The 23304-nt window shown below is 42.8% G+C and overlaps 1 protein-coding gene across 10 annotated transcripts in view; it reads left to right on the top strand.

Annotated features, from left to right (window-relative positions):
- The window catches only part of FOXN3 (forkhead box N3), a 398156-nt gene that overhangs the window by 339711 nt on the left and 35141 nt on the right, over positions 1-23304 (top strand). For 8 of the 10 annotated variants that reach the window (XM_061611930.1, XM_061611929.1, XM_061611934.1 and 5 more), the window contains one exon: positions 23046-23111. The exons of 1 other annotated variant lie outside the window; for it this stretch is intronic. In XM_061611930.1, the coding sequence (XP_061467914.1) occupies positions 23046-23111 (66 nt within the window). The remainder of the gene's footprint in view (positions 1-23045; positions 23112-23304) is intronic. One more of the 10 variants, XM_061611932.1, reaches the window with a different exon arrangement.

Here is a 23304-nt window from a genome sequence, read left to right as displayed (position 1 = left end):
TTGAGTGTATGCGCCAGAAACCTCACAGTCAAAGGAGCTGTTTGCTCTCTCTTTTGCCTTGCTGCACGTGGCACAGGCAGAGTCCCAATTTGGAGTCTGTTAAATGAACTCAAGTCCCTTATTTGTTGTTTAGTTGTTGTGGTAGCAAGACCAGTGGATGTAAAAAATTTAGCTAAACAAAAGACCCAAACCCTACTTTGTTCATGCTGTTCAGAAATAGTACTTGAGGTTGCAGAATAATGGTCTTTGAAATAAAAGCTTCTGGGTGACTGGTTTCTCTGCATAGTTTTGTAGAAATAATGAGCCTTTCATTGCTGTTTCAGCCATGAACAGACTTTCAACCTAAATAACAATAAAAGGAATAAAGGTGCAAAACTTTCCTGAAAACTACAACATGGTAGGTACTAAAAGAAAGAAGCCTGCTTGAATATTTCCAGAGTACATCTGCCAGCCTGTGACATTTATTTTATTACATTTATGTTCCCCCTTTCTTGCATCATAGGTGTCAAAGCAGCATACATGGGCCACATTCATACATAACTCTAAGCCACGGTTTAATGGCTTACATGCATGAGTTGGAACAAACTCAAGCAAGGCCTCAAGCTTGCATGCTTCTCCTGTGCAGCCAATGTTTGCTTTCAGTTTTACCCTATCTCTGTTGCTTGGGAATTGCACTTTGTTACAAACTCTGTTTAGCAAGCCAGTTTCATCACCCATGAAATCAAGTTGGCTTTATTTTGAAAATGGCATCCCCAGCAAGATTCCCTGTGATGTTTAGGAACGTTTTCCTGGTCATGTGGTTGTGTCATACCATCAGTTTCCTCCCCTTGAGCATCCAGTGATAGGAGTGGTGGTGGGAAAATATCACCGATAATGATATGGAGCAAATAGTTCTTAACATCATGTAGGAGATGTGAATGCCATTTTCAGCATCATCCCTGTGCCATGAATACCATTTGCTCACTACAGAGCTTGTGCAATTATTGATAAAGGTTGGCCAAATGCAGACTGGATTCGGACAATTGTCAGTCATGTTTCTTAAACCTTTAGATCTTGTTTTGAAGCTTGGTGGATTTTTCTTTTTCTTTCTTGCTCTGATTTGAGGAGTGATTCCAAATGCTGCTGGGTAACTTAATAGCAGCTTAATCTGTTTAACAGTTTTATATTTGAACTAAGTAATGTCTTGGATGAACTGAGACCAGCCAAAGCAAAGAGATGACAATAGAATAAAGACATTGGTAGGTTGTTGTTTGTTTAGCAACTTGCATAAAGTAAGGAAGAAAAGGCCTCTGGCAGTTCTGTGAGAAACTTCATTTCCAAAGAGCACTTACTGCTACCTAGCAAAATATTCTGGTTTTTCTTTTTCTGTTTCTGGTGTGTTTGTAGGTTAAGGAGAATAGAAAGAGTTCAGAAGGAGTGCCCGAAGAAGTTAGGATGATTTCTTTGGTAGTATGAAGCCAAATGACAGAGAGATGGATTTGCTGCACAATAAATGACTCCTGGTAGCCTCACTGCTGCCGCCGCCGCCACCACCCCATGTCCTTGTGTTTGGTGTAATGTCTGGAAGGCTCTTCCTTACAGATGTTATGCTGAGCTTGCAGGTGTTGGGAGGGCAGTAGGGAGGATGACATCAGGGGTAGGGTTAGCAAGCATGGCCACACTTCCTCTTTCCACATATTTGTTATACATGTAGAAGCAAACAAACATCTGAATAGGCCTTAAATGGCAGGATTCTGTAACTAAAATTTTTGTTTGTTCTCCAAAGATCTCAGATTGTCATTATCATGAAAACAAAGTAAAGTAATGGGCAATCAACACAGTTTCCTTAATAGTTCTCCGTCTTTGTCCTGGAACAGTGTCCCCCAACCTGGCACCTCCAGGTATTTTGGACTACAACTCCCATCAGCCCCAGCCAGCATGGCCGATGGTCAGGGATGACTAGAGCTGTAGTCCAAAACATCTGGAGGATACTAGGTGGGGAAAGGCTCCCCTGGAGTATGCTGGAGCTCTTCTGTAGGGCTTCTTGAAGGATAGGTTTGGGGTGACCTCCTTTTTGTGTTTTTCCCCAGCATCTATGTGCACTCCACAGTCAGTGCCTTGAACTATCACCTTAAGGTAGAAAAATATGCTTTAGAGCCCCCTCACCATCTGATACGGCAGAATACAATCCTAGATGTCACTCAGAGGTGCCAATGTGCTATGCCTGTTTAAGAACCTTTCAGCTCTCCTTTGAAGTACTTGGGCAGACATTGCACTTGCTGGAGTACCTGAGGGCTTAGCTGAGCTCTGGCTCCTGTTGGAGCAGCAGAACTGGGTTGAGACCCTGTTCTAGATGGGTTCCTTGAAGGATCATGTGCTTTGTCTGGGAGGTACTCCTGGATTCATCTTTGTCATCAGATGCTCAAGTGGATTCAGTAGCTGGGAGTGCCTGTTTTGCCATCTCTGGCTAATTCACCAGCTGCAACCATTGCTGGGCCAGAACAGCCTTGCAACAGCGATCTGTGCTCTGGTAACCTCACACCTGGATTCCTGCAATGCACTGTATTTGAGAGTGCCCTTCACTTCAGAAGCTGCAGCTGGTGCAGATTGCTGCTGCCTGATTACTGAACAACACACCATTTGAGTCATATTACGCCTATTATCCGTAATCTGCACTGGCTACCTGTTTGTTTCTGAGCCCAATTTAAGGTGTTGTAATTGACGTTTAAAACCCTAAATGGCTCAGGGACCAAATACGTTATAGTGTGCCTCTCCCAGTATGTGCCAGCCCAGCCACTGAGATCATTGGAGGAGGACCTTCTTAGGATGCTGCTGCCAGGCGAGGCCCTGAGGGACACTGACTCGATTGAGGCCTTCTACCTTTGGAATTCCATGCCCCTGGAGGTCAGTTAGTCATCTTTATTCCAGCTTCCAGCTAAAAGCATACCTCTTCATTCAGGCCTTCTCGGCTTCTTGAGGTTGTTGCCAGTTAGACTAAGGAAAAGTTATACAACAGTGTGTAGGAGTGTTGATTTCCTGATTCTTTCTAAGGTTGAAAATGTTTTTATGGTTTTATTTTGCTTTGTTATGTATTTGGCAGGTGTGATTTGTGAAGTGCTCTGGTAGTTTTAAATTAAGAGTGGTTCATAAATGAAGGTAAACAAATATTTGCACTCTTGTAGACCCCTGCTCCACTGTATCTGATGCACACAGCTCATCAACTTGTTAAGAACGTAAGAGGAGCCTGCTGAATCAGACCAGTGGCCCATGTAGTATAACATCCTGTTTTCACAGTGGCCAATGTTGCTTCACTCAGTTTCAAACTTCCCGGCAGCAGATCAAAATTATTATGCAAAGCAGGACTCGGTATGTTTCCTCTTGCAAGGCAAAACAATCAAATTTTACTCAGGATGTCCGGGCACTTGGATTAGAAGCCACTGTTACCAAAGCTTCCTGTCATAAACTTGCAGGCTCCTGCCCATCCAACAGCGGCTTCAGCTGAAAGTGCATCTCCGCAAAACATACTCCACAGCCAGCACTCAGCTAGCCACAACAAATCTTCAGGCACATTCTCACCAAGAGCAGCTTGTGCAGTGGGGTGAAACTACACTACTACCCTCTCAAAAGCAACGTTGTAGTTTGCAGGGACGGGGGCAGAGCAGGACAGTGACAAAGTCAGGGCTGTCCTGGTGCTGTGGTAGGATAGCCAGATTGGCTCAGCTTGTGTGTTCATGCAGCCCCAACCTGACAATCGCCATTACCCTGCCCCATCCCGCCCCGCCCCATCCCAGTAAGCAGCAGCATTGCCACTCTCAGGAGGATGGTGGTGTGGCACTGTGCTGACCACTCCTTTCCACACTCAGAAGTTTTGTTCAAGATGATTTACACCACCCATGATGTATGTTTGCTGCATTTCTCCCAATCTCTTGCAAGTCCCTAGGGAAGGCCCTCATACTTACGGAGGAATGGGAAGAGGTTGCACTTCTTTTGAAGGAGTTGACTTGAAGGGAACCATTCACCAGGATGGCCTGTATCACTTGTTGAGCTACCCATACACACACACATTCCGGCCAGGGATACCATATTTCCACTATTGCAGGGAATTGCTCTGTGCTAAAAGGTGGCAACATATCAGTGGTATTGGAGCACCTCCAAATCTCTTGGAACAGTCAACCATTGTTTGCCAAAATTTTATTCATAACATTTCAAATTGCCAATTGTTTTACTTGGGGAATTACTTACAGTGTGAAAGTTAAGGGATTTAGGGGCCAAATAATGGAAATGGCATCAGTCATTTTGCCAGTGAGCTGATTCCTATCGTATCCTGGATGAAACATAGGAATCCACAGGCATATTGCAGTGATTTTTGCACTTGGATGGAAATAAACTGGTCTGAAAGAAGCATCTTCTCCCTTTTATCTATATTTAGGTATGCAACAGACTTCTGTGGCAATTAAAAAAAATTGATACAGTACCCAAAATAGAGCCTTCCTTGGTTAGCATTGAAATATGCGTTTGAGTCATTATTTATAAACCTAAGCTGTAATTTTCGGCGACTCTTAAGGGATTTAATATTTATCCTTGTTTCCATATTTGTTGAAAGTTTTCACTGAAGCTCTGAATATTCTAATCAAAATAAACTCCCATCCTCGTAAAACAACAAACCCAAATTGCCCGGTGCTTGTTAATTTGAAGTTCATGAGCTGAAACTAGTGCACAGCTGTGCAAATCTGTGTTATATTCAAATAATGCTTCAGCATGTTGGAAATGGTCACTTTCCTAGAGCATTCTTCTCTGCTTTCTGAGTGGCAATTCTTATTGGGAGGAGGGACATGTGTGTGAGAGAAATAACACGTCTGTGAAACTGTTCTGAGTATAGTTACTCTGACTGGCAGCAGCCTTCTAAGCTTTGCTGCTTAAGGCTCTCATAAGTAAGGGATGGAGAACCTATGGCCCTCTCAAATGATGATGTACTACAACTCCCATCATTTTTGACCATTTTCTGTGTTGGCATGGGTTGATGGGAGTTGAGAGTCTAACAACATCTGTAGGGTCCACCCCTATCTTAAGCCAGAGACTAAATTTGAGACATTTATAAAAACATGTGTTCTACCACTAAGCTATAGGCCCTTCGTTGGTTCTAATATGCAGTAAGTAAACAGCAGCGAACTCCATGGAAATTCAAAATATGGCAGTGGAAAAATGTTACCTGAAAGCATCCTAGCAGACTGCCTTCAAAGATACTGATTTCACCACAATGAAAAGTGTGTGTGTCTCAGTTAACATGCAATGCTAAGCTTAGCGTAAGCATGGGGGTTCCTGAAGAGGTTTGGCTTAGCATGTTCTCCAAACCCAGACTTGTGGTTGGTCTTGGCAAACCATGAGCCTGTGCTCAGATAACATGCTAAACCAAACCATAGCTTAGCTCACATAAGGTCCAGAGGAGGAGGAGCAAAGTGACCACAGTCTGTGTGGGAGCCTGCATACTCACACATTCACACTAGGCCATAGTTTGCCTTAGCAAGAGAGTGTGTATGTGTGAGAGAGGGAGACAAGAGAGAGATAGATGCATACATATGATGGTTAAGTTCAAAATACATTAATAATAGACAAGCAGTCATGAATGAAGGCTGCACACAGTAGGGGAAAAATTATTTTGAGAATTGCTACCCACTCATCATACATGTGAGAAAAAATGAACAGATGCTCTGAAACTCCCTCCCCGTCCCACATGTGTTTATCCCACATGCCAGCCTTGCTCTCCATGTCTGTGAGAGTCTCCCAGCCCTGCTAGCAACTTTCATATGTTTTGTGCATTGTCAGAAAAGGGGCCTGAACTTTCCAGTGCCACTAATATTGGACAGGGCTAGGAGGTGGGACAGAATTGGTAAGGATGGTCCTCATCCATACATTGGGCATACATTTGTAGGGGAGTTCATCTATAAAATGATGTGTGTTTTGTGCGTGTGTGTTAGGGTGTATGAATTGCCAAAAAATGACACTGATTTGCATAAAAATTGTCTATTATAATTTATATGTATAGCTGCAAATTTAAACTCTCCCTAGTTGGGAAGACTGTGACCAGGTGATTTGTGTGCCTGCTCATCCTGCTGTCAAGGTGTCTGCAACTTCAAGGCCCCTGCTCTTCCTTCTTAGGGTTCTTTGTCTTTAAACTAGACAGCCCTTCATATCTAAGATTGTCTTCTGTAAAGTATGGCACATGGACACGTGTGTGTGTGTGTGTGTGTGTGTGTGTGTGTGTGTGTGTGTGTGTGTGTGAGAGAGAGAGAGAGAGAGAGAGAGAGAGAGAGAGAGAGAGAGAGAGAGAGAGAGAGAGAGGGAGAGAGGGAGAGAGGGGGGGTGCATTTCCAGTAAAGCAAGCACTTAAAATTATGAACTCTTTTAACTGTTGATTGTACAAACTAATTTCAAGCAATGAGGGGTTAAGATTAAACAAGATAAAGACCACTTCTGAGGCAAGTGCAGTATTTTATGTTCCTAGTGGCATTACAATTCTGGATCCTGTTAAACCTGTTATTGAAATGAGAGTCCACAGTCCCTATTATCTCCCATGCCCAACTGTGTTGCTATGGCTTTTATTTGAATCACATAGCAACAGTGTTTTATTTTCCCAGGGCTTGTTTTATAAAACATAAGGTTTCACCTGACGACACCAAACTGCAATCCCCAGGAACAGATTATACCTGGCTTCGTTCTGTGGGCACTAGGAAGAGAAATCTTCAAGGAATTCTGCCCGTTTGGAGGCCCAGTGTTTCTACCAGCACTTCTAGAAGCCATTGCATTCAGATTCAATCCTGTCACCTAGAATTATGAGATAAAATGACTTGGAAGGGAGGGGTGATCTGGTTTGAGCCTCTACACCTGAAAATTCCTTTACTTAGCAGAGAAACTGCTATCAGTTAGGCTTTGGGGTATAAAACATGGTTGCCACCCGAGATAAAGCATCTGTAGAAAAAAATGTGCATGTAAACAACAATCCCAACACATAATTTCGTAACGTAGGCCTGTTTTCACACGTGCTGGCAGTGCCATGGTAAATACTTGAACCAGCAGCTGTGTTAAGATAGCTCCCCATGGCAAGCTGCTCGTGTGAAGTCCCTTCCTGTATGGTGCCAGCTATTGTTGCAGTGCCAGTTCCACCAATTCTTTCCCGCATTTTTCAATTACTTGGTTAAATTTATCCAGAACTGACTGGGGAACAGGCCACTGGTGCAGAATTGTTCTTCACAAGGTTGCATTTTGAAACAGCAGTCACATCACTGGTTGCAGAACAAGGGCAGACACCGGCTAGCCTGTAATCAGTGCTTTCTTTGCTATAAAATCATATCTTGATAAAAGCACCATGTGTGCCAGCACAAAATGGCTGCCAGTGGCAGCAAAAAGACAACAGTATTCTGTACTGGGGAGTACCATCACACATACAAAAAAACTATTGCCTGTAAGCCTTCAAACCTTTTCAATAGCCCCCCCAAAACAATCTATCCCTATTTGCAAGATTTTTAATGTGATTTGCTGTTTTGCTTGAAATTACTGAAACATTTCATTCTTGCACATAATGTGGCAATGATATTTTACTAATTAAGGAAAACTAGAGTGATGTTCTTGATGATAGGTAATATATTTTAGGCAGACAGTACAAAACTCACTTCTAACACATTTGTCAGGCTAGCGGAAATGGTTCTGAAGGATTGAAAAGGGCACAGGAGAGGATGAGTCATGTCCCCCACGATCCGATGAAAGCTTCTTGCTGTTCCAAAGTATCAGATAGCAGGTTAGGTTTGCTTTTGTATAGTAAAAAAGGCTGAATTAGCACAATCAAAGCAAAGTTGCTTCATTGTAAATATTTTAGAGCTCTTTATTGTACTGTACACTGAGATTTTCCTACCCCCTACTGGACACTCAGAGAAGCAGGCCAGTCAGTGTTTCCCAGAATGGCAATCATTGTCTTTCATGAGATAGTTTAAATCATTTTAAAGTTTTCATACTCTGTAGCCTTGAAAGGTTCACTAGATTACTAGGGTGCTCTGTTGTGTGGAGGTCCTTTCAAGTGCATTTCATTTTCTCTAAAAAATTATTGCTAAAGATTAGCATTCAGAAAAGGTAGTTATGAGTGTTAAGGTTTATGCATTCAGATTCTCTTCATTTTATGTTAAGATGCATTTTTATCAAGAAGATCGTTATCAAACAATATTTGAATTGGATTTAATAGACAAACATGTTTTTATTTTCTATTTTGCCTCAGTCGTACGTTGTTCAAAGGAGTAAACTAATTGAAATCAGCTGGCTTTCCCTCAACTATCTGAAAGGGGAACTTGCCAGATTTATTTTAAAAAAACTACTAGATTATAGTCATGTTCCTTCCACTTCTTCAATCCACAGAGGAATTAACTGATATTTCTTCCCACCACTTCTAAATTCTGGAAACGTCCAAGTGGTAAATTAAGACTGGCGCTGAAGAACTGCAGAGGAAAAAAAGAAAGCTACATTGAATTAAAAGTGCTTTTTGTTGCAGCCTTTCTAATCTAGTTTTATTAAAAAAAACCTTATCAAAAATGAACCTGTCCTGGTGAACAATCTACTCATAGAACTGGAAACCAAAACAATCCATGCAACTTGGAAACTTTATGTCAATAGAATTTGTAAGACGTATTGGATTGCTGCTGTCCAGAAGGATTTCCATGTGTGAGATTGTTAAAATCCATTCTTGTAGATAGAATGTTTGAATTGGCTTGGTGTCCATTTGCATTTAAGGATAACACCTCTTGTCTTGATTATCATAGCACATTTGATGTGGGGCTGCCTTTGAAGACTGTTCAAAACTTCAGTTTGTTCAGAATGCAACAGCCAGGCTTCTTATAGGGGTAGGATATAAGGCTCATATTACACACACACTCCTCACCTTTTGTACCAACTGCATTGGTTTCCTATTCATTCCTGAGCAAACTTCAAAGTGATGGTTTTGATCTCCATATAATTCTGTGCGACTACTAAGATCTTCAACAGAGACTCTCCTTGCTGCTCTTGTAAGGGCGGTATTTGTAATATACCACTAGGAGTACATGAAATTACAAATACCTAACGCATGAGAGGGCCTTTTCTGTGGCAGCTCCCTGCTTCTGGATCTCCCCTGGGGGAACTGTATTGCTCCTTCACTGCTTATATTTAGGAGGGCAGATAAAAGCTTTCCCTTTGAATCAAACTTTTGAGCCCTGCGTATTGTTCTGGCTGCAGTAAATTTTGGTATTTTATAGTTTTCTACTTTTATTGTATGCCCCTAAAGGAGGAAAAGTGGGATATTAATAATTTCATTTCAATAAACAAATACAGTAATCCACTTGTTTAGTGAAGGTATCAAATGCTTTTTCTTATTCAGGTAATTTTGGGAGATGAAATACGTGTAATGATGAAGCATTGGAAAAACTAGTCACAAACCCTATATTCTATTATGCAAGGTTACGGTTGCTAAGGTTCTCAGCTTATTCCATGCCCCCCCCCATTTAATCTGCTTCAAAGAAATAAAGCAGTTCCATTCAACATTGCTCCCTGTGGAGAACACTCAACAGCTCATCCTCCCAAGAAATATGTGTATGTGTTGGACCCTTAGGTCTTGTCTCCACGATTCAGCAGCAATGCAAAACAAATATTATGAAGTGTTCCAGTGGGAAATGGGCTTTAATCTCCATATGTACCTGATCTAGGAACTTTGTGTTTCTTCACATTGGTATTTCTAGGGGAGGGGTCAGTTTGCCCTTTCATAGGATTAAGGAATGAAGTCTCCAATGGCATTGTCTTCTATAGGTATGTTAGACTTTTTTATTGTACATGATGCTACTGGGAACTGTTTTTGTAAATATGTATATCTGTATATTTCAAAATGAACCTTATGTTTATGAAATCTTTGGCACATAGTTGCTTTGAAGTGAAACTTTTCCGAAGAAGTAACTTCTTAAAAAATTGCAGCAGGCAATAAGTTACAGTTGCCTTGGCATTCGGAGCTCATAGTTTCAGATGGAAAAAGGGCTTCCCACATTGCCTATATACAACTAAAGCACGTCAAATCTTTTTGAAATTCTGGAAAAGGAGGGAAAAGAGAAATTTCCTTTATGCATTTGCTGAAGTTGCCATATGTTTAAATACTGTGTAAACCATCACAATACAGGGGACTTGATGCATTTGTAAGCAAGAACCTTCAACTGCTCATTTTACAGGGTGGTTCTTATATCTGGCTAAAATAATAATAATAGTAATAATCATAGCACTTGTATAGAATAACTTAACCTGCATTATTATATTATACTCCTTGCAACAACCATAAGTATCTCTGTAATGCCGAGAGTGGGGTGAAAAGAATAGTTTACCTAAAGTCACCTAGTGAATTTATTGCAGAGGTCATATTTGAACTGGGGCTTTCTGATTTGTAGTTCAGTCCCCTAGCCGTTCTATTTTTTATTCTTGATTTTAAAATACGTATACCATCCTTCCCAGGTCACTTTGGGGAGACTTTCAATTCTGCAGCCTTCACCAACTTAGTGCCCTCCAATGTTTTGGATGACAACTCCCATCAGACCCTGCCATGGGAACACTCTCATTCAGGAGATTCATCTGGCATAGTCTTTGGTTAATCTCTGAAACGTTCTCTTCTTTGGAAGGCATTTGGAGTGACATTTGGTGTTTTCAGATTTTGCTGTATTTTATAATAATTTCACAGTGTCCTTTTTTTGTTATTCATATTGGCTTTGTGTTTGCTATTTCCAACTCACTTTGTGTGCCAAAGAAATACAATAACATGGGCACAATTCTTCAGGTAGTTCTCTGCAAGCCCCGTTGAAATGAATGCATACTGTGCAACAAAATGGCATGTGTGCAGTTTCCCATCATTTTAAATAGAGCTTGTGCAAGAGAAGTTCCTCAAGGACTGGTGGCAACTTCAGTTTTGAAATTCAAGTAACAAGTTCAACTCCCAGACAGCCTAAATTCCTTGCCTCCCACACACCCACATACACCTTCCCTTAGCCATGAAAAAAATCATTACCTGAAAGGGGGCTAGTGAGTGGCAGAGGCCAGGTGTACATTTGCAGATTATGAGGCCAGCTCTCTGAGGGAGATGTGCTCTTGAACCATGCAAAACTGTTTGCAGACAGAGATCAAAGGGCTGGTGCAACAGCTTGTGGAGCCCTGGATTTCCAGCTGCAGAGAGGGGAGGCAGGGCCTGAGCCCAGTCTCAAGTTGGAGCAAGCTGAAGGCCCTCAAGTTAGGGCCACTCTAATTCAGGCATTTGCATTTTTGAGTACCCACACTTCAAATAATCACCCCATATCTGCAGGTGAGGCTGTCGATGTGCTAAACCGTTGCCTGACCTCGATAATGGACTGGATGAGAGCTAACAAACTCAGACTCAATCCTGACAAGACTGAGATGCTGTTGGTGAGGGGTTTCTCTGATCAGATGGTGGATATATACCCTGTCCTGGATGGGGTTACACTCCCCCTAAAGGAGTGGGTTCATAGCTTGGGAGTTCTTTTAGATCCTTCCTTGTCACTAGAGGATCAAGTAGCCTCGGTGGCACGGAATGCATTCTACCATCTTCGGTTGGTAGCCCAGCTACGTCCCTATCTAAGCAGAGAGGACCTTACATCAGTGGTACATGCTCTGGTAACCTCGCGACTGGACTACTGCAATGCGCTCTACGTAGGGCTGCCTTTGAAGACAGTTCGGAAGCTTCAGCTAGTGCAAAATGCGGCTGCCAGACTGATAACAAGAACTAAGCGGTCCGAACACATAACACCTGTTCTGGCCCGCTTGCACTGGCTTCCAATTTGCTTCTGGGCTAAATTCAAAGTGCTGGTTTTGACCTATAAAGCCTTATACGGCGCGGGACCACAATACCTGTTGGAACGCCTCTCCCAATATGAACCTGCCCGTACACTGCGCTCTTCATCAAAGGCCCTCCTCCGAGCTCCGTCCCACAGGGAGGCTCGGAGGGTGGTTACAAGAACTGACCTGGCGTGCATAACCGAGACCTGGGTGGGTGATACAGGAGGAGTTGCTCTTTCCCAGCTTTGCCCACCTGGGTATACGGTTCAGCATCATGGTAGAGCCGAAGGTCGGGGAGGCGGGGTCGCCGTAGTCTATAGGAGCTCTTTCTCACTCACCGAGCACCCTGTACAGGTGACGACTGGATTGGAGTGTCTCCACCTTGCGCTGGGCCAGAGAGACAGGCTGGGAATTTTGTTGGTGTACCGCCCGCCCTGCTGCCCAACAAATTCCCTAACTGAGCTGACAGAGGTAGTCTCGGAGGTATTGTTGCAGTCCCCTAGACTGCTGGTACTGGGGGACTTCAACGTCCATGCCGAGACTGCTTTATCTGGGGCGGCTCAGGACTTCATGGCGTCCATGACAACCATGGGGCTGTCTCAGGTTGTTACTGGCCCAACGCATGTGTCGGGACATACCCTTGACTTGATCTTCGCCACTGGACAGGGAGATGGTGATCTGGAGGTTGGGGTTTTTTCATCTACCCCATTGTCATGGACAGATCACCGCTTGCTGAGGTTTAGGCTCACGGCGACCCTTTCCCTCTGCAAGGGTGGGGGACCTATTAAACTGGTCCGCCCCAGGAGATTAATGGATCCTGAGGGTTTCCAAAGGGCTCGGGGGGATTTTCCAACTGAGAAGACTGGCGCTCCTGTTGAAGCTCTGGTTGAACTGTGGAATACGGAGATGACCCGGGCAGTTGACACGGTCGCTCCCATGCGCCCCCTCCTATGTAGAGCTGATGCAGCCCCATGGTATACCCCGGAGCTGAGAGTGATGAAGCAAGAGAGGAGGAGGCTTGAGTGCAGATGGAGGCAGACTCCTGACGAATGCAATTATGCCTTGGTAAGTACCTGCTCTAAGCGATATACAGCAGCGGTGAGGGCAGCAAAAAAGAGATATTTTGCTGCCAGTATTAAGGCATCACTCTCCGGCCCAGCGGAGCTTTTTAAAACTGTACGAGGGCTTTTACATCTTGGCCCTCGGGATACTATAGATTCATCTGTAGCCCGCTGTGATGAGTTCGCTGGACACTTCCAGGACAAGATCGCTAGCATTCGTCGGGACTTAGACTCCAATATTATAGCAGCTGGATTCAATGAAGCATCCAGAACACGGTCTTGTCCTTATTTATTGGATGAGTTTCAGTCTGTGCAGCTTGAGGATGTTGACAAGATCCTTGGACTGGTGCAGGCGACCACGTCGGTGCTGGATCATTGCCCCTCTTGGCTGGTGAAAGCTGGTAGGACCGGAACCGCCGACTGGGCCAAGGAGGTAATCAATGCCTCTTTGCAAGAGGGAGTGGTCCCTGACTGCCTAAAAGCGGCGGTAGTGAGACCACTCCTGAAGAAACCCTCCTTGGACCCAGATAACTTGAACAACTATAGACCTGTGGTGAATGTTCCGTTCCTGGGCAAGGTTCTGGAGCGGGTGGTGGCCGGCCAGCTCCAGGGGCTCTTGGATGACACTGATTATCTCAATCCGTTTCAATCCGGTTTTAGGCCTGGGTTTGGTACCGAAACAGCCTTGGTCGCCCTGTATGATGACCTTTGTTGGGAGAGGGACAGGGGGAGTGTGACCCTGTTGATTCTCCTTGATCTCTCAGCTGCTTTTGATACCATCGACCATGGTATCCTTCTGGGAAGACTCACGGAGTTGGGAGTTGGGGGTACTGCTTGGCAGTGGCTCCGCTCCTACTTGGTGGGTCGCCACCAGATGGTAGTGCTTGGGGAACATTGCTCGATACCCTGGACTCTCCATTGTGGAGTCCCGCAGGGATCGGTTCTGTCCCCCATGCTTTTCAACATCTACATGAAGCCGCTGGGCGCAGTCATCAGGAGTTTTGGAGTGCGTTGTCACCAGTACGCTGATGACACGCAACTCTATTTCTCCTTTTCATCTTCTTCAGGTGAGGCTGTTAACGTACTAAACCGTTGCCTGGCCGCGATAATGGATTGGATGGGAGCTAACAGACTGAAGCTTAATCCAGACAAGACCGAGACGCTGTTAGTGAGTGCCTTCTCTGCCCAGATGGTGGATGTTCACCCTGTTCTGGACGGGGTTACACTCCCCTTGAAAGAACAGGTTCGTAGCTTGGGAGTTCTTATCGACTCTTCCTTGTCTCTTGAGGCTCAGGTAGCCTCAGTGGCAAGGAATGCTTTTTACCATCTCCGATTGGTAGCCCAGCTACGTCCCTATCTGGACAGTGACGACCTCGCCTCAGTCGTTCATGCTCTGGTAACTTCTAGATTGGACTACTGCAATGCGCTCTACGTTGGGCTGCCCTTGAAGACAGTTCGGAAACTACAGTTAGTCCAGAATGCAACGGCCAGATTGTTGACGCGGACAAGAAGGTCCGCTCATATTACACCCGTTCTGGCTCGTCTGACTGGCTTCCTATTTGTTTCCGGGCTAAATTCAAAGTGCTGGTTTTGCACTATAAAGCCTTACACGGCATGGGACCGCAATACCTGGTGGAGCGCCTCTCCCAATATGAAACTACCCGTACACTGCACTCAACATCTAAGGCCCTCCTCCGAGTACCATCCCATCGAGAAGCTCGGAGGGTGGTGACCAGAAATAGGGCCTTTTTGGTTGTGGCTCCCGAACTATGGAATGGTCTCCCCGATGAGGTGCGCCTGGCGCCGACGCTGCTATCTTTTCGGCGCCAGGTGAAAACCTTTTTATATTCCCAGGCATTTTAATGCGTTTTATTATATGTATTGTTGTATTTTGCTGCTGTTTGATTATTTTTGTTTACCTTTGTTGGCTTGATTTTATTGTATTATTGTATTTATATATTCCTGACTGTTTTATTTTTATGTACACCGCCCAGAGAGCCCTTGGGCTTAGGGCGGTATATAAATTAAATTAAATTAAATTAAATAAATAAATAAAAACTAGGGCCTTTTCGGTGGTGGCCCCCGAACTGTGGAACAGTCTCCCCGATGAGGTACGCCTGGCGCCGACGCTGCTGTCTTTTCGGCGCCAGGTTAAAACCTTCCTCTTTTCCAGGGCTTTTAATCTAACTTAATTCTGTTTTAAATTGTATTGTAATTGTTTTTAGATCTCCCATTCTCTGTACTTTGTGGTTCGTTTTATTGGATTTTATTGTATTTTGTATTAATCTGTTGTTCACCGCCCAGAGAGCTATGCTAGTCGGGCAGTATATAAATTTAATAAATAATAATAATAATAATAATAATAATGGTAAGGCAGTTTCCCCAGCTGCCGACTTGCAAGGTGGTAAGCAGATCTTGGATCTTCTGGGGGCAGGCATAGTTTTGCAATCTACATAGGTTCAGTGTGGATTTGGGATCTTAAACAGAATTACGGCAGCAAACCATGGTTAGCAGTGATAGCCATAATTTAGCAGACATAAGATCAGAGTCTTCAGAATGCCTCATCTTTGCATGTGCAAAGTAAGATCCAGTTCTATTATAGTCTTCTCTCAGATGTCTCAGGGCAAGGTCAGATCTCTTCCACATACAAATGGTCTTTTGGGTTTCAGAACAGTGAAGCATTACTAGCCTGCTGACATGCATACTGAGTAGTGCACTGTTTGGTCATTTTGTTGGAGTATGAGGCTAGATGTAACCGTATTGTATGCTAAATGGGCAGGGATAGTAGAGATTATAACAAAAAATCATCGTTTATATTCCTCTTGTTATACACTTTGTTCAGTGTACATCTGCCACATTTTAGACAGTCTGCTTTTCTGTAAAGATTTTATCCCCCAGTCACTGCTATATCTATCGTTGGTCCACTAAGCACCAATAATATCCTTTTCTGTCATCCTGTTCTGATTAAATATTTTCACTCAGTTGGAATTCCAGATAATTGAGGGGTCAGGTGATGTGGATTTAGACTGGTGCAAAAGCAGAGAAAGCAGAAGTTGAAAGAAGAAAACTAATTTCTTCTGTTAGTAGTTGATTTTGTGACATCATATTTTTAATTCAGTAATAAAATGCCATTATTGCATACTAAATGTAATTCAACATCAATTCTTGTACACAATGAAGAAAATAACTGGGAGAAAGGGTTCTGCTATCAGTGTTACATATTGTTCAACAATGAACCTTTATGAAAGCTGTTCTGAAAACACTAACAATGGGTCATTTGAACCTAGGAATTGCTGTCTTAGAAAAGATTAATGGTCTACAAGCTTGGTATCTTCCCAGAACAGTCTTGTGTACTGATCACTGTGAGAAGTATAGAAAAGCTGCCATAATTTCTGGCCATTTGATACTATGCTGCAGAACACAGAAAATCATTTCATTTTCTCTTGGCAATTGAAAAAGATTCTGCTTATATCCTTTGTATATTTATCCATTGCTTTTTTCTTTTCTTTTTACTAAAGGATGGCATTTGGAATAACATTTAATATCCATTAGCAATTCTGCACATAATGCAGTTGTATTTTTAATTAAGTCTGCAATATGCTGTCTTTGCTCAAAACCATCTTTTTTATGAATGTGTTGCAAACCTAAATTCATTTATATGGCTTATATTTATGAAACACCCTCATTTCTGCTGCATGCCCACCTTGAGTGCTTTTGCCTAGCTGTAAATTGTCCTTGCACTGGGACAATACCTCTTGCTTGCCTGGATGGAGGCGATGGCGTTAAAACCTCTGGATTTTGCATGGTTGTAATGCAATCTACTTTATAAAAAGTTGTCCTGGTCATTTTTGCCTCTGGCCATGCCCATCACTGGTGTGTGGCCCCCATAAGATGAGTGAATGCAGTCCTCAGGCTAAAAAAGTTCTGCACCCCTGATTTAGGTTCTCTGGAGTTGTGATATTTGAATGCAGCCCTCCCCCCTTCATGGTGAAGCACTGCAAATTAGAAGAGGTCTGGTTTCAAAGAAATAAAAGTTCAGATTGCAGTGTGTGCATGTCCAAAGTAGTTCTCGGGAAATTAGCCATGGCTTTGTGATGAGTACGACTTTTTCCAAATGCCCAATTACACATAAGGCTCCACATGATTCAGGCAGTATAAAGACATGCTCCTGTGAACTTCATATCAAATGGCCTGAGTTTTCTCCTAACATATTCAACATCCATGATTCAGATTGACTGCATATTCATCAGAGAAACCGAGGCGTTTATATTTTGTTTCAGGACAATAATGGATGGCATGCTGGGGTGATGGCACTTACCTGACCTCCCGACAGCTGAGTCGCCACTGCTTACTAAGAGAGAGAGGAATGAGGTGGTGAGGAGGGCAGAGCACTGCAAATGCCCTGGCAGAGTTAATCCAGTGCTCCTCCTGGTGTGTTTGCACCGTGTCACCCTCTCTGCCATCTGCCACTCTCCCTCCCAGTAAGCAGCAGTGAGTCAGCTATCAGGAGGTCAGGTGAGCACTGCCATTCTACCACGACGTCTGCATTTCTCTCTGGTTGTCAAATGTATCAGCGCTGGAACATTTGGGGAGAGTTTTTAAAATACAAGCAGATTGCTCTTTTGAAAGGAGAAACGTGAAAACTGTTGTTTTTCAGACAAATATGGTATGAGATTTATTTTTAATCCATTACTGGCTAATTTTGAAAACTTTAATTTTTATGTATAGAACATGAATTAACACATTTTGATTAAGGCAGTCTTCCTGCATATTGACACATGTTAGCATAATGTGATAGGTGACATTTTATATTCCAAGGTGCTTTTGGTTTTAATCTCCTCCCTCCCACCCCTTGTATGCTGCTATTTCAGTGGACATCCTGCCATATGTGCAATGGCTATGCACACATAGTCTAACACTTTTACCAGCTATTGCTTTAACATCCTGTAGTCCTAATGAGATCATGGTCTGTTCTGCACTAACATGAATTTGGCATAACATTAAGTCCTTCTTTTCAAATCGATGTTTGCTAGTAAGTAAATGCAAGTGAGTACCAGTGTGCACAGGGATAGGGGCTAAAAGACCACCTAGATGCTGCCCCCTGTGGTAACAGCCCAGCTGGGGAAAGCAGAACTCTGCTGTTATTTAAAAGGTATTGCTTGCTGTTTGCACAGTGGCCAACCATACGACAGGGCAGCCACTGAACGTGGAGAGAATGTCCTATATAGACCACCGCAAAACCATTGGGGGAAGGACTGTAGCTCAGTGGTAGAGCATCTGCTTTGCAACTGACTTGATCTTGTATGGCGATCTCTTAATTTTGGTTTGTAAAAGCAAAAGGATCTGACTCTGTGGGTATTTCAGGGGTGGCTAACTTGTGGTATGCAGCCTGCATCTGATCCACCAAGCCACCAGCCCCCACAGCTTTATCTCCTGATCTAATTGAGCAATAAAATGCTCTCCCTGCTCTTTAGAGAGTGATCTCTGAACAGTAGCCAGAGCAGGCTTTATCTCCTGATGAGGAGATAAAATTCCTCTGCCTACTCTTTAAAGATCCCCTCTAAAGAGAGTAGGCAGAGGGATCTTTTATCTCCAATCTTAGCTCTAAGCACCACAGTGGTAAGATTAGAGATAAAGTCTGCCTGCTCTTTAAGATTAAAATGCAACATTTTCATCCCACTTCACTCCAGCACTGGACTGGGGGCAGGGAGAAACACTGCCTTTTACTCTGCGCAGAATGATGTGGACAAAATAAAAGGCAGCATGCTGTCCTTGGCGCTGAAAAAGGTTAGCCACCCCTGGAATATTTGGATGTGTATTCCTGTACTGGATGCCAACCCAGTGTCGGCAATGAAGACCTAAAAACAAACAAACAAACAAACAGAAAACACCACATCTCTGAATAAGGTTCCTTTGAAGTTTGCACTGTTAGGGTATGTTAGCACTTTTTTCCAATGACTTTGTTTGGTGTAGCTGAAAACCAGTGAGTGTTTGGAATCTAATATTGTACTGTGGCACCTGTGATAGCTTAGTTTTACTCAACAGAGCTGCAGTTTTGTCCTCATATTAAGTAGAGAGAATCTGCAGCTTTCCCTGGTTGTCTCAAGCCAGCGAATTGCAGTGGGGGATTATAGTTACCAGAGGAAGGAAAGTCGGGCACTTTTACCTTTACAGCAGAGTGTTTGGTGGAACAATTTATGAAAAGGTAAAATGTCGACATAATCTGAGTATGAAATCCAGACTTTTTTTTCCTCTTTCATTTTCACCTTTTCTCCTTGGCTATTTCCATCACTGGAACTCCCCCCCCTTCTAATTGTCTCCTTGCTTTTAATACGTCATTCAATAATTATTCAAAGAACTACCTTATTATTACTACCCTAATATTACTAACCAATCAACCAATTACTAACCAAATAGTTGACAGTGATGCGGGTTTTCGGGAAAATTTTGATTTGGAAAATGTTCCTGAAAAAAAATCCTATGAAAATTAGAGTTATTTGCATAGGGTAATTTGTATTGGGAGGGGGCATCAGAAAATTGTCTAGAGTGATCAAACTCAGCATGTTTGTTTTACTTCTTTTTAGTAAACAAAGCTAAAAACTTTTAACTGCCAAGCTTGCCTAATACTGTATTTGCAATTGGCATCCATTCATTGTCACTAATGAATTTATGAAACAGATAATTTTCTGCAGAAAAATAAAATACTCTACCGATAGGTGGGGGTAGTGATGCTGTAGAGACTTCCCATTGGCCTTTTGTACTAGATATGTGGAAGTATGCTCATGGAGGATTACAGGTCACATCCAGATGTGCAGCAGCACATGTGTAAGTGCATGCATTACCTCATATGGGTTCCTGTGAATGGGTTTGTGTGCAATGGACTGTTTATCCCCATACACAGCAGCTTATTAACGTTCCTGCAGTTCTTTTGATTGGGGTGGTGTTTGAGAAGAAGCACTATATGTTCAGTCAAATTTTCTTCTCTAATGAGCCTAGACGTAGACACTTTGTTTTCTGATCTGTTGTCACTGGAAAGAACAGCAAAAGAGAATTAGGAAAGGAATATGCATGCTGAAAAGCCTTTGCAACTGGGCATGAAGTGATAGAAAATTGCCTTCCCTTGTAGAACAGGAAATGGTACTAGTCAAAGCAGAGGGAGAGCTATGTGTTTGCAAAGCTTCCTACAGCCAATCCTGTGTTTGTTTTCGCCTTTTAATTTTGTGTTGGCAATCAGAACTGTGCAGGGTCATATGCCACAAAAGTTTGCAGTACATCCTAACCCCTAAATAATAAATCTTCCTCTTCAGGGTGTCAGCCACCCATCCAGACCTGCCTCTAAGATATAATGGGTTAAGTCTCCTTAGAAGATGGAGTGGAACTGCACTTGCACAATGGGGCTTTGCTTGCTCTGCCCTTCTGAGAGTCAATTGACACTCTGCTGCTTCTCCAGTCATGTATGGCCTCATCTGCACTATACTTTTAAAGGAATATCATACCACTGTAAACAATTGTGGCTTCCCTCAAAGAATACTGAAAACTGTAGTTTGTTAAGGGTGCTGAGAGCTGTTACGAGACCCCCCCTATTCTCCTCACAGAATAACAGTTCCCAGAGTTCCCTGGGAAGTGAGATTGTTTGTTAAAAAACACTGGAATTATAGCTCTATGAGGAGAATAGGGATCCCTTAGCACCCTTAACAAACAGTTTCAAGTGGTATGATACTGCTTTAAACATATAGTGGAAAACCATTTTGTTCTCTTTCCCCCTCAAAATGTGGTGGCTCCTGGTGAGCACCAAAAATACTGGCCCTCACTGAGCTGTTTTATAGATGGGGGTTGCCCCCTTTTTGTATGTAGCCTTTTAAATGAAAGATTTTTGGTAGTTCCTCAAACCTTGGAGTTTCTCCAAGCATGCTGATACTTCCCCCTTATTTTTCAGTGCCCTTGTTTCTGTTCCATTTCTGTTGGCACATGGCCACTGAGTTTGCTGTTAGAGGGGATGAAGCTATCTATAAAGGAGGATACTTGGACATTAGAGAAATAAGTCCATAAAAGGTGAAATAAATTGTATGTGTTTGTGAGAGAGGTGGCCATTACGATCTCTTACATTGTGTGCAGTCTGTATTTATTAACAGATTGTAGGGCTATATACTCCATTATGTTATTACCCTTGAAATTGAACTGCATTTATAAGACATATGAAATATGTATTTTTAACACTAAAATGTAATTTCCCAACATAATACCCAAAATAAAGTGCCAAGAAGCTATTAACAGCAAATTGAATTTTGTGGTATGTAATTTAGTATAAATAGTGACAAGTATTTTTTTTTCTCCTCTCACCCCACCTTAAAAACGATCCCATTAGTCATTCCATTTAGCAGCACAGAGGCAGCAGTCAGCAAGGGTGTGCATTTTTATGTCTTCTTCAATTGCACACTTCATTTATTTGAACATGGCATAGATGGCTTTCTCTGTCACGCAGCATCACTACACGATTAGCAAGTTTCGCCCTAGGGCAGCTGGGACGCTTTGCTGGGGCAGATGTTCTTTTCAGCTTATTCACTGGACGTTCTTGGTTGTTTACCGTTGTCATGACTACCTCTATTTCCATAGCAGCCATGCGGCCTCCTCTCAGAGACAAGTGAATATAGTTATAAAAGGATCATATTTTGCTCTGGGTCCCTTACTTGCCATCTGTCAACCAACTGTGCATGATGTATTCAGAAACCGATTAAGGATAATGGCAGACAAGTGATGATCCCTGTATGAAAAGTAGCAGTGGTCCTGATGCAAATGGCTTGGCGCCTTCATGGGGTCTCTTCCCCCCCCCAATATGTATTTCTCAAGCTCCCTATGCAGGCACAGATTTTTAATTCTCCTTGACCAGAGGGGTGGGGGAGGTGGGGGAAGAATGTTCCAGTGTCGTATTTGTGTATAGCTTACATACAGTTGTTTTAGACTGTCAGTCTACTGTATCACTACACACTTGTTCCAGCTTTGTGAACTAATACACATGACAACTTAAGGCCATGATTCATTTTCCCCGTAGGAGTAGTGCTGTGAAATGAGGAATTGCCATGGAGCTCAATAAAGCTCTTGTTACTTGTATTCCATGCAAAAGGGAGGGTTAGGTGGAGATAGGGAAGGCACACCCAGATCTCTCAATCCTTGTGATGGCCTGTTTGAACATGTGCCAAAGCTCTGAAATGAGGAAATAGGGTGTGATTGAACCCTATAATAATCCCTCTGTGTGCAAACACTGTGACTTTGGGAAAATGAATCGTACCCCAGCTTTCACAGAAATCTCAGTCACAAGTCCGAGAGGAATTATAACTCAGAGAATGCAATAAAAGAGTCTTGTGGCACACGTTTAATCTTTATAAGGTGCCACAAGACTCTTTTGCTGTGTTCACATGTAATGCTAAGATATTGCTGGATGGCACACACCATCATCCCTGATTGTTGGCCATGCTGTCTGGAGATGATATCAGTTGGACTCGGGTGGTGACCCAAGGGTAGGCATGAATGGTGTGAACCTTTCCTGCCGCTTTGTTTCTCTCTTCACACGGCTAGCTAAACAAGGCAGGATTCAGCACTTCACCATAGCTTCCCATTATGTGTGACTCTTGAAACAATGACTAATTATTTCAAAGCAAGCTGGGATAGCTTATTGACTTAATACCCTGGCTTGCTTGGAAGCCATTTACCATAGTTTCTGGGTTCACATGTAATGGGAAACGATGGTGGAGTGCTGAACCTTGGCTTATTTTGCCACTCATGTGCAGAGAGGAGCAAAGCAGTAGGAAAGGGAAGATATCAGGTGCATGCCATATGTGCATAACGTGGCTTATTAAGCCAAGATTTTTGGCTTTTAGTGTTATGTGCAAACATGACCACCACTGTCACAGCAAAAATGACAAATATGGCTACCCCTCCAGAAGAATGGAGAATGTGACAAACTCTGGTGTGTGCTGCTTAATTGTAGTATTGGGACCATATGCAAGCTTTTTATTAATGCAAAGGCTTTTCTTTTCCCAGTAATATTTTGGCTAATTTAATACTATCTTCAGTAACTCCAGTCACTGTAGAGATTCCATTCATTCTTTAAATTAGTGGGGGTGGGAATTGGCCCACTTGTAAATTAATGTATTTATTGGTTGATTTTTCCAGATCCTGACATTGATGCTGCCACTGCCATGATGCTTTTGAATACTCCCCCTGAGATACAAGCAGGTTGTGAGTAGATATTTCTATAGCCTATAGCACCATAGATATGTAAACCTAACCTTCTCTTTAATAAAACACACAGACGATCAGATTTAAAAATAAAATGTTTCTGATTGAGAAATAAGATTTCACAGTCAGGCCCTTACTAATTAGTGTAATTTTTGGTGGTGGTTCCTTTGTGTAAAATTCTATGTCTAATGAA

This window comes from Rhineura floridana, chromosome 2 (assembly GCF_030035675.1).
Source record: "Rhineura floridana isolate rRhiFlo1 chromosome 2, rRhiFlo1.hap2, whole genome shotgun sequence".
In the NCBI taxonomy this organism is placed as follows: domain Eukaryota; kingdom Metazoa; phylum Chordata; class Lepidosauria; order Squamata; family Rhineuridae; genus Rhineura; species Rhineura floridana.
The sequence above is the reverse complement of the archived record's forward strand: the minus strand, read 5'-3'. Positions and strand labels throughout refer to the sequence as shown.